The following is a 13,730-nucleotide window of genomic DNA, read 5'->3' as shown; positions in this document are numbered from 1 at the left end:
GATTTCTTTAATTTTACCCCTCTTTTTTGCTTCAAGTACGAATCTTTTAGCTACAGTCCAACAAAATTCCAATTCAAGAGAAAATTATAATTGCCTTTGAATTTACAGAGGAGAGAGGAAAAAGGAGAGAGTAGAGAGAAGCAGGAGAGACATGGGAGAATTGAAGAAGATGAAAAAAAAAATGTAAAGTGAATGAAGTGAGAGAAGATGAGCTGTAAATGAGTCTACTAGGGGTAAAAAAAAGTCAACGCCGGTAAATGGTCAATTTGGCCGGAAATTCATAAAGTGGTTCCTGTTCACAATCGGAAGTATTTTATTAGGTCCTTTTTGACAAAAAAAAATTTATTAAGTCCTTCCCCACAAAACTTGTATTTTATTAGGTCTTTTCTGACAAAAAACCCATATATATATACTACCTCCGTTCTTTTTTAGTTGCAACGTTTGACAAATTGCACTATTCATGTTCTCTTATTTGACCACATTTATTGATTTATATGTTAAACAAAATATAGTCATGTGGGGTCTTGTTTGATTCGTTTCGATGTAAGCTTTCATAATATCAAATTTTTATAATTTTTACTTACATACAATTAGAGATAAAACGATTTGAAATTGTACATTGGCAAGCGTGAAAGTCAAAATGTTGCAACTAAATAAAAACAGAGGTAGTATATGATACCTTTATATCATTGGCTTTTTTTCCAACAGTTCCATTAGATTAAGTTTTTGGATTTTATGTAGTAGTGCAGTACCTCTTTCTTAATGAGATTTATATGTGTTACCATTTTAATTAGATTATCATACTAGCTCCAACAATACCTCAACTATCTGTTAGACCGCTAGCCACCTTCCAATAATCCCCACCACCACTATCATTACCTAGCACACCTGCAATATCCCCTTTAAGCATCGATTTAGTTCATCAATCCTTATCAATTAAATTTTCTGAAAGTAGTAATGTAGGTCAATGGATTGCAAAGAAGGGACCTACATAGCACGTTAAGCGTAAGTTTTATGAATGTAATTAAATGGAGTACTTAAACTTAAGGACAATTCCATTGTACACAAGCAGTAAATAAGAAGCAAATATGGGGAAAAAGGCAAAGCAGAAACCTAGCAAATCTCAAGAAAGCATGTAAATTCTCTCAAAACAAAAGAAACTTTCATTTTGCAACATCATCGCGCCACTAAAGACAAAATTGTTAATACAAGGCTGGAAACCTTAGCTTAATCAACAAAGTTAAAGATAATCAGCGAATCAAGCACTACAACAACCTTCGTGGGCCATACAAGACAAATATGTTAACTTTGTTCTTTCTCATTAATTGAAATTACTTATTTTATACCTTTTTTTAGGTTAATAAAAATCCAATACTTTATGCATTTTTTTATAAATATAATGTTTTGACTTTTACGCCAACATTTAATTTTGATCATTAACATATTTAAATTTAAATAGTAGATATTATATATAAAGTTGATATTTTGTAAATATGCATTCATATTAGTCCAACAATATGATTTGTACAAGTAACATTCATTTCATATATATATTTTAGCATAAAAAAACTATAGTCAAAGTTAGATTAAAAATAGTAAAAAGTCAAAACATTGCAAGAAAGAGCAAATGAATACTTTATTAGTTTTATTTATTTTTTGGGTCGATAATACACTTATTATTAAATGTCGGTCATGTAAAGTTTCTTGCTGCACATATAAGGAATTTTAAAAAGTTTTTAAAAAATAATAGAAATCGTACTATTGATTTTTATCTGATATAGTCGATTTTTATATAATATAGCCAATTTTTACCTGATATAATTAATTTCTATATAATACTGCTCGATTTGATTAAATTACTATAAACCTCGACCACCCAAGACATTATTATTGTTCTCATTTTTAGGATGACAAGGTTTGCTCGCGAACAGGTAATCTTCTGTTCTCCTTTTATCTGTGTAATATTCTCAGGTCAAACGATTTAACCAAATTCTTTACATGGTTTACTAAAAGATATCCATAGTAACGATAAGTGCATTTTATGTACACTTTACACGTAATTAGTAGTACTAGTAAGTAGTACATTATCATCTAGTATCCCTACACCGCTGTGCACTTCAATACACCCTTAATCTATTTTTCCGAAAGTAAAACTTCTCAATAAGACGCCCTTTCATTTTTATCAAGACAATATCCCACAGTCAACTTCTTAATAGAAGCCTAGCCACTTATATTCAGCTAAGTTCTGCATTTTACTATCTCATTTGCTGCTCGAATGTAGTGTTGAAGATCCCTATCGGCCAGTGTAGCTACGTCATAGAGGACAAGTGCTGGAGGCAATGATAAGCAGTCTGAACACCAGCATATTTCCATCTGCACTCACTTTGATCCAGAAGTTCAATCAGCAAGCAGACATGTGAAATTCCGTCCTTAAGGAATTACCACAAACTCTGCATCATGTAGGATTTGATCTCTGGCAATGGTTGGCCAACTCTGTCGTGGATTTTCTTGACGAACTTGGGCATGAGTTTCTGCTTCATGCTGGAACATCTTCACCAACTCCTCAAGTTCCATTTTCCTTACTTCAACCTGCTCTTCAGAGACAGGCCGTTTTAGTCCAAGATAAATTATGCCAACCCCAACTAAAATAACCCCTAGTAGCAGTAGAAGTCCTGTAAATAGACCAAATGCGTATGGTGTATTCTCAGCACCGGGCATTCCATCGACATTGATACCAAAGAGCCCAGTTATGATTGATAGAATAAGTCCACATCCACCAAAGACACCCAAATTGTGTGTAACTCGAAGGCTTTGATCCTGTATAAAAATTCAACACAGGTTTTTGTTATATGTTCTCCCTGAGTTCCAAAATACTCTTATCAGTCTTATCCATATCTATAAGGCATTCATTTTTAAGCAATAGCAACAAAGTAGCTTTAAGTTAAACAGGTAAGGAGTAAATATTGTTCCCTCTACTCTCTAATAAGCATCTCCCTGCCAACATTCAGGGTGTTAGTTGACAAAGACCACTAAACAGTGCGTATTGTATTTTTGTGAGTAGTTGAACACTAGTTACTAAAACAGGAATGTGATTCCTCAACGTTTGCACAGGAAAATTTAAAAAAAAAAAAAAAAAAAAAAGAACTTTTGCCTGAACAAAGTAGCCACCTGGAAAATTCAATCCAGAGATATTATGATTAAAAATCTATTAGCATATACCAACCTGCAGCCAGGCACGGATACTGCTCTGCATAACATCTTGAATGGTAAATAAGCGACCACGAACTGCCTCTTGTTCATCAAGCATTATTCTTGTACTCTTTCTTACCACCTCCAATAAGCTTCTAGCTGCATTGCCACGTAGCTGGTGGAGCAGCTCAAACATGATCTCCTCCCTCGCATGGAGTGACCACTTAACTCTAATGACCTAAGGAATGAGAACATATGCAGTGACAACTGACCAGAATAGACAATGAAATATGAATAAAGGATGTGTGATGCAAAGATGGTAAGCAATTAGTTCACGACAGAAAAGGTCGGTTGAAATGGTCCATATGTCAATAAGAGATCCCAATGCTTAAATCACACAAGCTATCTCTGGACAAGGGAGACGACAATGTTATAATTTCCAAATAATCACACCAGTCAAGAAGTACAGTTGGACAAGAAAGATGCTAAAATTACTGTACCAAATGGAGAAAAAAAAAAGAAGGTAACCCAAAAAACCCAATTAAAAAAGAAAGAAATGATCAAGATGTAGACGAACTTCACAATTGCAGAAGGCAAGACCCTTTCAGGAGCCTATTTTAATAGGACTTCACATGTTCTACTATTGCAGCATGTATGTTTGGCATGTTTTCCAGAGAGAGAGAGAGAACACATTACCAGATAAGGCAATGTTACAATTAATATGGAATGAAGTATTAGGCAGGAGCCTATTTTGATAATAACAGAGTTTTATGTTCAAGGGACCACGTCACAGTTGGTACTCGGTAGTACATCTTGTCACAGAATCCACATATTATACAATTAATATCTCTCCTCAAATCAATATGAGGACAGTTTTTTTTCAGATCCTACCAAGTGAAAATGAACTTGGTTTCGTAATTTGATTATCAAAGTATCTTTCATCAATTTAACAAGTTGAACACTCAGCCACTAAACCACAAATGGTATGGAAATATAATGATAAATTACTAAGTTCATAACGGAACATTAGACTACTGCAAACATAAATCAGTACAGAGAAGGCGTATTACCTGTCTTGACAATTTTCTAACTTCTTGGTTGAGAATCACGCCAAAAAGATGCATATCTTCCTGATTCCTCCTACTCATAAAACATTGTATGAAATACCAAATTTGTATGCCAAATCACATTCAACCTAGCAAACTATAAGGATATACACTACTATTGAGTATTGACTATGGAGATGCTAATACCTGTTCACAAACTTCAATTCAACTTCATCTGCAGCACCAAAGATTGATTTCCTAAATAATCTATAGAGCAACAAAAACAAATTAAAAAGCCAAAGACTCAGTAAAGCACAGGATAGCAATTGCGTAATTATATTGGTAATTGAACAAGCTAATATAGTAAAACTGTAAAAGGGTTAAACATCAATATTAGACTGGCGTTTTAGACTTAGTGTTCCGTTTACAGATTAGGCTTTTCGCACAAACAGGTAGAAATACTATTATTTTCCCAAAGCTATTGATGCATTGCCATGATAATGATGGTTGAGTTTAATTAGTTCAAATCTTGAAGTAATTGTACAGCATAATAGTAATATGTAGGAGATGAAAGTGGTATGGCAAATTATGGAATATGCCAAAAGAGAGTATGACAAGTTAGGAGACAGAGACGTAAATGGCTAATGAATCTCTGGTTCGGTTGTAAAACACAGGCAACATATTTATATCTAACATATGTGAATTTCCAGTTGTGGAGCCCGACTTCAATAATTTGAATAAGAAAGAGGGAAATATTATTCCTCAAAACCCTTAGTTTTACATTACACTTTCGAAATTTATTAGGAGAAGAAAAATGCACAAGGATACTAAAGCTTGAAAACCAAAAGAATTCTCCAGAGATTTGAAACATAAAAATGTCATGCCAACTCCTGAACAATAAAGCCCTCAGCCCCCTCAAATGACCACATGAGTGCATCTCCGGAACGTAACAGAGAAGACAACTACCACTACTCAAAACGAATTCTTCTAGATTAGTTTCAAATATCTGTTGCCTTAGCTCTGGCATTAACAAATCGATTCCAGTAACAAACTGATGGCAAAATGCGAAGCCAAATTTGTCATGCTTCACCAAACAATTCCTGAAGTTAAATATTTCTCTTTAAGTCATCTCATCCTAACCAGGACACATTTAGTTAATTGATACAGATCTCCACCATATCTTTACTTTCCTTCATATTACCCGAGCCTATAAGTTGCTGGTGAAATGAAGCTGTCAGGTTTTTAGAACATAACCCTCCCCACCGAATTACAAGAGGAGAGCACTTCAAGTTTTCAAGAAAAATACTTTTTCCAGTAAAAGAGACGCAAACATCAAAGGCGGTCACCCTGGAAGATCTCTGTGTCGCTGGAAGACATTGCCAACGATGAATGAAGGTGAATGATTTCACCTTGAAAAACCTTTATCTTACAAGTTAAGTCACTAAAATCAAACATAGTGTATATTGTGCGGGGAGCCGGATTTTCATATGAACCGTCATAGCTGTGCAGAAATTAGAAGAAGGAGAAGATTAAGATTTTAAAAATCTGGCTTAAAAGATATATGCAACCGTAACAGAGGCTTGTTCTCTCCCACATTCAAGAAAAAACTAGAGGAAAATCTCACAATGATTAACATGATTTTTTCTCTCTCTGATCTCCTGTATCTACACGGGATCTGATTCTCTTTTTCCATGTCCCTCTTCTAACTGACTGACTTCTTTTTTAGAGCTAATAACCAACTACTTATACAATGCCAGTACTATCCCTCCCCATCAGGCCAGAACATTGTACGGGACTAAACTTAGTTACAGAGGTTCAACCATGTACTTCCTCCATCTCAAAGTATCATACCCATTTATCATTTTGAGATGTCTCAAAAATTAAAATACTCCACCAAATTCGTTTTTTAAGTTGGGACCAAATTGGTCATGATATAAAGATATCTGCTAGTACCCATCACATATACTTTTTCTCTCTTCTCAATAATATTACTCACTATCTTCAATCATATCTACCTCTTCCAATCTTCAATATAATAGATTACAAATGGCCCACCTTAGGCTCCTCCTTAATATTTTTGCCAAAAGCAAATCAGAATTCTATTATGAGATGGAGAAAGTATATAAAAATCATTGGAGACAAGCTTAAGAAATGAAAGCAAGAAGATCATTTATCTCCCTTTTATAGACCAGCTTCCATGACATTCTAAAAAGTTAATGACCATTGTACAAATATACGTGAAAAAACAGATAATATGTGGAGATAAGATAACATTATAAACATGGATGGGAGAATGGCCTGTGCAAAAGGTCAAATCCCCCAACCAAAGACATCATACCAAGAACAAACTTAGGCCACTGAAGTCCTTTGCATCTAAAATGAAAAAAACTAATCATAAAATTTTAGATGTGAATATGATGCTATGATCATAGAATAGCAAGCATCAAACCAAAAGACGCAATTTTATTTCATATACAAAAGTGAATAAGATAAATTTACTGGTGAGCATATTCACCTATTGGATTCTCAATGATAACTAATTATATAAGAAGCGCAGTAGCTTATATTCGGTGAAGGACAGTAATACACTATCCTCTTATGGAAACAAGATGATTCTTCTGGATAGAGCTAATTATATAAGAGGCTCAATAGCTTTTATTTCAGTGAAGGACAATAATACACTATGTAGCACGAAAACAGTCTGGTTTCTGAAACGTATATATAACGCGGAACCCTCTGGTCCCAACCATTTCCAGGCTTCATCAGTACGAAAATGGATGGAGTTCCGTGGATGAAGTCGTTTCCAAAACGGACAAACCTTAGTGCCTAGAGGTTTATTTGCTTCATAGGTAATAGTGTAATACGCAATCCTTTTTACTAAGGAAATAGATAATTCTTTTGGATGTCTACAAATGGAAAGTAAGATAAGCACTTTACCATAAGTGAAACACGCTGATTGTAGGGGAGGTAAATACTCAGTTGAAATGTTTTATGTGCAACACAGACATTAACATTTAAAGAAGAAACACCAGGCTATGCCCAATATATAGAACTCCAACAACAAAGAATTTGGAATTGGCAGTGACCTTATATCTACAGAACATAGTGCTAAAGCATTATTCCTAAATTTTGTTCATTAGAGTCATCATGTTGGTGTGCTGTCTCTTATTTCAAGAATTCTTTTCCATCATTTGAAAGGACTGTTGTACTGCAGCGCCCAGAGTTTTAGTAATAATTTTTTCACTAATATAAGTTTCTTTATCTAGGAAGGGTACATAGAAGCTAAATGGCATCACCTATCATCCCAACGTGCAAGACGACAGGCTAGATGTGCAATGACTTCATGTACTGATCTAGGTGCATTATAACCACCTGCAATAAGAAGCTCCTGTTAAAGAAGTAACATTTAGACACAGTTACACTGACACATGATATAGGATAAACCGATAAACAGCTAGCAATTGCAAGAAGGATTCTCAGCGAGAAAGGACGCACCTGAACTTCCATCACACCCAACACATTTATATTTGATGCAGATCCCTTAACATGCCTTGCTGTTACCAAAAAGTTTTGCGCTTGCCAAGAACGTAGAACAACAGGAATATCATCTTCGTCGGCTAAAGGATCACCTGCTGACTGCCCCAAAAGCTCAAACAATAGCCCTCCAGCAACTCTAACTGGGACCTGAAAAAGATTAAGAAAATAATATTGTATTCAGCTCCAAAATCCATAGATTATCTAGTAAGTTAGCATCAGCACTGCAGAGTTCCCTTTACATCTTCAGACCACCCTCCTCTTATAATGAAAGATTTTAAGAACAAACATAGACTGATCCACCATGTGTAGACACCTGCTCTTGTCCCCTCTCCTCTCGATGGCCGATGATGACACAGAGAACTTGACTAACCACTTTTATAGAAGATCCAAACATAGCACAATGCATCAGCCAATTAGGTTATATGGCATGGTTAAGTGATTTTTTAATATATCTTTATAACCATAACGCTTTTTGAAAAAATAATATTTTATCTAAATCATCTATATAATCTACTTACATCGTTCTTAAATAAATGAAATGTAGGGAGGAGGCATGAGGATTAAAGAGAGGTGAGAGATGGAGAGAAAATTAAACTAAGTTCAGGATTTGAGCAACCCTAGTCCATAGCAACTTCTGTAATCTGTATATGGGAAGCCAGAGAGAGAGAGAGAGAGAGAGAGAGCCTTGCAAAGAAAGAAATTAATAACCATCTCTATCCCCCCCCCAAAAAAAAAAAAAAAAAACGCATTCCCTCTCAGTTATATCTATATCTTCTCTGTTTACAGTTGCTTCAATAACGAAACTAACAGATTTCCTCCTTGCAATCAAGGTTACAAGAAAGCCCTAGTCCCAAAATAAATTGAGGTTGGCTAACATGAAGCGCGATAAGAAATCATTTATGTGACCAAGACTTCTAGATATTATCTCCATATAATATTAGATTATTAGTAATGTTACAAACAGCAATGTATATATGCAATTAAGTACATCCATTCAAAACTTCAATTGGTAAACTACAGACAATAAATTGGTAAAGAAACAACTCAGTATCAGCAGGAGATAGAAATATCACCTCATAAAGAAGGTACTTCATTCGCTCACTTATCAGGCGGGTTTCATCTCTCAGAGCAATACTGACAGCTGGGTGCAGCCACTGAGCATTGCTAAGCCATAAAATGATATTCTGGTGACTTGCATCCACATGACACCACCATACAGGACCAGCAGGTCGTTCCCAATATGGTGCTGCCAATTCTGCCACTGAAACATCATCCTCTTGATCAATGAACTCAAATTGCTGAGATTCCCAGTCAAAATCTACTTGAACTTCTTGAACAAGTTGAGAAATTCTAGTCCAACCAATTGGCACCCAACGGCTTTCATGAAAGTGATCCATTATACAGGCTTGGTTATCCAGATGGTCATCCAATATAGAAGCATGATGAGATTCCAACTCAGGGAGGTATTGAGAGTCTGGATTATATACCCTATTTTGACCACAGGCATCAGTTTGTCCATCTGTAAATGTTTGCTTCTGCAAATCATCCTTTCCCAAATTTCGTGAGAACGGAAATTTTGAAGAAAACTTCTGCTTCTTCACTTTGTGGCGAGCTCGCACATACTCAAATCCACAGATAAGTCCATCTGTCCAAAGATCCGTCCCAGGTATGGCATCTTTATGATTATGATTCTTTGGAACTTCTGGCTTTTGTGATGAATTCCTTCTGGGGTTTGTATGATCACGGGTCTTGCCACTCATTTTAGGTCTTTATAGCAGAGTGGCACGAGGATATAGAGGAAAAAACTTAATGCCTTACAATAACTTTCTAAAGAACTGGAAAGACACAAGATGACAAGATGTGATCACAAACAGCAGTTCTCCAAGAAGATGCTCACTCAGTCTCTATTCCTGTAGCAATTCTAAATTTTAATAAATAACACCAAGACATGTACGAAATTAGTACATAAAGTGAATGGTGACTTGAGTATAGGCAGGCAACTGTGCAACCTTGAGATATCAATAACAACAACTCTTGGCACTTTCAGTAGCAAGGACAAGAAACAACAACAATAAGCCAAAATGGAAGATGTAAACAAATAACACAGTCACATTAGCTGAAAAGAATTATGGATTAAACCACATAACTTATAAAATTTGAAGAAATAGTTGATCTAAAACTAGAAGACTAAGTAAGATGGAATTTGCACACTTACGATTTACGAAATACGAATGTGAAGGCAGCGCAAAACCCTAGAGTTTCAAACCCAAGAATTCCAATGTGAACATCTCTTCTTCATCAGTTCTTCGGTCTCTTCGATCTTCTGTCTTTTCCTTCTCATTTTTTCCTTTTCTTTTCTTTTCTTTTCTTTTCTTTTTCACGTGACCGGTGACTGACTTTTTTTCTTTTCTTTTTTCTTTTTTTCCCCTTCTCTCTTTTCCTTCTTCTGTTATGTTTTTTAGAAAAAAATAATTTTGTTCTTCTTAGCCTATAGCTAAACTAAAGCTAGGTTGTTATTCTTTTTAAACAACTACCTTAATTTTATTAGTATATTAGAAATAGATAATTATAAAATCTAAATTATTGGATTAATTATTTCATTTTTATATTATAAATATTAATTTCGACATACGCGTCCCAGTGTCCAAAATTCAAACAGCTCCCCATGTCATGCTTTTTTTGGAAATGCCGGATCAAACAGTCGGATATGTACTCATATGACATTGCTAGCAAAGTCCAGATAACATAGATGGCATGTATGAAGCTTTTCGCTTTGTAGTACAATAAAATGGCATTCGACAAGAAAAATGTAACCACTGTAGATTGGAAGTTAGCAGCTCAAGTATAAACTTTATAAAACAAAACTCAAATGGACTTGGTGCACACTACTTTTTTAATCCCCCATATTTTTAAGATATTTAATTAAATGGTTCCTATTTAATTTTAGTATTTAAGAGCAGAAGGGTATTTTGGTCATTTTACCAAAATAGTATTTGAGTATTTTCACAAAGAAGTATTTTAGTCCTTTCAAGAAAGTATTTTATTAATATTAGTAGGAAGATTATTTTGGCAATTTGATCATAAAATGTATTTTGGCAATTTAATGAGTGATGGCATTTTGGTCTTTTACCCAAATCAACTACCACTATATAAGGGGGGAAAACCTAAGTTTCCCATCATTCTCCATCTTCTTCACTAGCCACTATTTCCTCAAAAAGGTGTAAGTGGGTTTTCCTCTCAAATCCTTGTTCTTCCTCAAGTAAGTTCTTCAACTAATTTTCTTCAAAGTTCAAGTTCTAATTTAGTTTTGTTTTTGAAAAATATAGGACGATCTTGCAAATACCAAAGGGAAGCAAAAAGGTAATTATTTTTCTGAAATTTTTGGGATTTTCTTCCTTATTTTTCTCTCTCCTTCTCTTGCCCCTCCTTTAGCTTGAGTTTTTCGGCCACCCGTCATGGTGGGGCGTCGGCTGGGCACCGGTGAAGTGTCGTATGGGCCACCGCCGTGCCGGCAGTGGTGGTGACGGCCACCCTGCTACTGCTGCGCTGGTGGTGGTGCGGGTGGTGCTCGTGGTGGCCGCCAGTGAGTGTAGCTTTGGGTTGTGGTTTTCGAACCACTTGTTAAAAAAAAAATCTGTTATTATTATTAATTAATTTACAGCAGTAATTTATTAGTGAAATAATAGCTTTATGAAGTTTTAAGTATTAGTTTATAGTGGGTTTTGCCTACTAGTAAAGGCTTTCAAGTTGAGCAAGGTCTCACAAGTTTTAAGTATCGAGCAAGGTCTCACAAGCAGTTTAATCATTGAGCAAGGACTCAATTGATTGGATCATGGATCCTTATGAAAGTAAGAAAGGACTCAAGGAGTCATTAAAGTAATAAGTTGAGCAATGTCTCAAAGAAATTAGAATTGAGTTATTTATAGTGTTTGTTGCATTCACTTGTTAAAGAAAGATAAGAAATTAATTTATTTGCTAGATGTATTATTATTGTGATTGTGTCTCACATAATGGGTTTTGGCAATAAAACTCTTGGGATGGATCCCCCATGAGTATTGAACATAAGGGGGGAGTTAGTGTGAAACTATACTCCTGCATATAGCTTAGCATGACGATGCTAATGCTTTTATTTTATCAAGCAAGTTTATAGAATTCCAATTATCAAGATCTTTGAGTGGACTAGGTGTCATTCGTATTATTTATCTCTGAGATGTTGAGTCTAGAGGCTCACTCTCACCCTCTTTCATTACTAACAAGCTTAAAATTCTCGAGTCGAGTTAGTTAAAGTTCATGGAACTTTAGTCAGAGGTGTGGGATCTCTTACACAAGGAATAGTAGCCCGTATGACTCCAAGAGGAGGACGGTGCCCGTTCATTGCCAAATAATAATAAAAGAAAGTATTTAGTAAGTACAGTTATATGTTTGTCGCATGTAGAGTCATAAGAAGAGCAAGCTGAAGTTGTCGAGGATTGCATGCATTATTATTCGCATTAGTTAAGTTGTGTTATGTACTCAGTGTTGCTGATGTATGTGTTTCTTTGTTTTCTTTTGGTTGTTGTTTTTCCTCAACTACCCTGTGATGACCCATTTGGCGAGCGGAGTTTAGAGAAGAAGTTGCAGGTACAAGTTCTTGATGTGCATGGGAATCATAAGCATCCGGATGGGAGTTTTAGTACACGCGTACTTTATTATTTAAGTTATTTGAATTTTATGTTTGACTCTACTTGACCAATGGGGTCAAGGTTTGACTTTTGAAGATAGGACTAGTATGGGATAGTCTCCGAGTTTGTAACTCATTTACATACTTCTTACTTCAGTTGTATTAAAGTATTTTCAGTTTATTTTAAAAGACTTCCGTTGTATTCTCTGATTAGCCTTACGCATTGTCATGCGTGGCATAACAACTCCCGCAATTTCTCCTAGTTTATATAAGGAGGAGTCGTGGGGGTGTTACAAATTTAGTATGCACCGGGTTGGTAATTGATATTAACTTTATATAGTGAATTCTACAAAGATACACTAGTGGAAAAATGCCCATCTAATGTGGTCAAAATCAGGCTTCCTAATGCGATTTTGGTCTGCATCAGGTGGGCTTGCAGCAAATCCTATTTATTTACTGATCCGGTCCAAAATCGGATCAGTAAATGATTTACTGATACGGTTAAGAAGGAAAACCGCATCATTTAATCTATTAACTGTTGTGGTTTTGGTCAAAATCGCAGTAGTTAAACACCCCAAAAAAATTTAAAATTTTTTTTCTGCATTTTTTCATTATTAATCAATACAAAATCAATAATATATATCAATACTCATTTTATTAAGGATATTATGCTCAATTGAAGCACAAGAATCCTTTACAATGTCTATCAATGTAGCTTTCGTTCATTGTCATCTGAAAGATTATTTTTTTCAGTTTATTTGATGATCGGAGTCTTATTTTTATGTTCTTCCACTACTTTAATTATTTCTGTTTTAGATTCATTATTGCAGTCGGAAGGAGAAGGAAGAGAGGAAGTAGAGATAGTGCACAAGTCATAAGCAAATGAATTCATATAATTGAAATCATAAATCATGGAATTAAACAATGACTCGACAGAAATTAAAGACTCTTCTTAGACACTAGGATTGACAGGCTTAGACACAGTCCCAACTGGGATACTAGACTCAACAGACTCTTACTCTGACTCTTCGAACATCGGCCCCTCTCCGGTGGTGAAGATCATCTTCTTTCCGTCTGGTGCGGTTAGCTTGATAGTTTTCCTCCATCCTTGTATGGTGCCACTTGCGGGAGTGATTAACATAGCAAGGTCGAAGTCCCATTCTGTAGCACAACCTGGATATAAACAGTGTTATTTGGGAATTCGACTCATTTTTTTACCGAATAAAAGTCCAAATGCCTTGTAGTCTAAACATTCTTCAGTGAACTGTTTAATTTTGGGATCAGGAATCCCTTCTTCC

General features: G+C 35.4%; 1 protein-coding gene and 1 long non-coding RNA gene across 3 annotated transcripts; one reads left to right on the top strand and one right to left on the bottom strand.

The window, feature by feature from the left end:
* Positions 1 to 1,980: 1,980 nt before the first annotated feature.
* LOC104883840 (uncharacterized) lies at positions 1,981 to 10,176 on the bottom strand. 2 transcript variants are annotated; one of them, XM_010668405.4, is made up of 8 exons: positions 9,988 to 10,176; positions 8,846 to 9,693; positions 7,731 to 7,919; positions 7,532 to 7,623; positions 4,443 to 4,502; positions 4,260 to 4,329; positions 3,224 to 3,427; positions 1,981 to 2,817 (listed from the first exon to the last, which is right to left on the bottom strand). In XM_010668405.4, exons 2-8 carry the CDS (start codon positions 9,530 to 9,532, stop codon positions 2,431 to 2,433), a joined length of 1,689 nt encoding a protein of 562 aa, XP_010666707.1. In that variant the 5' UTR covers positions 9,533 to 9,693; positions 9,988 to 10,176; the 3' UTR covers positions 1,981 to 2,430. The 2 variants fall into 2 exon arrangements, with proteins under 2 accessions (XP_010666707.1, XP_010666706.1); XM_010668404.4 differs by having other exon boundaries at positions 8,846 to 9,682.
* Positions 10,177 to 10,960: 784 nt separating this feature from the next.
* Positions 10,961 to 12,762, top strand: LOC130589677 (uncharacterized). The gene is made up of 3 exons (XR_008967289.1): positions 10,961 to 10,990; positions 11,099 to 11,132; positions 12,379 to 12,762. It is a non-coding gene; the product is annotated as an uncharacterized LOC130589677 (long non-coding RNA).
* Positions 12,763 to 13,730: the final 968 nt, after the last annotated feature.

Source organism: Beta vulgaris, chromosome 8 (genome assembly GCF_026745355.1).
Source record: "Beta vulgaris subsp. vulgaris cultivar EL10 chromosome 8, EL10.2, whole genome shotgun sequence".
In the NCBI taxonomy this organism is placed as follows: Eukaryota; Viridiplantae; Streptophyta; class Magnoliopsida; order Caryophyllales; family Amaranthaceae; genus Beta; species Beta vulgaris.
This window is presented reverse-complemented; position numbering and strand designations above follow the sequence as displayed.

Excerpts from the sequence above, each read along its gene's own strand:
- LOC104883840 (XM_010668405.4), bottom strand. The coding sequence starts at position 9,532 with ATGAGTGGCAAGACCCGTGATCATACAAACCCCAGAAGGAATTCATCA. Across the intron at positions 4,330-4,442 it reads GAATTGAAGTTTGTGAACAG|GAGGAATCAGGAAGATATGC; the intron begins GTATTAGCATCT and ends TTTTATGAGTAG. Across the intron at positions 2,818-3,223 it reads GTATCCGTGCCTGGCTGCAG|GATCAAAGCCTTCGAGTTAC; the intron begins GTTGGTATATGC and ends ATTTTTATACAG.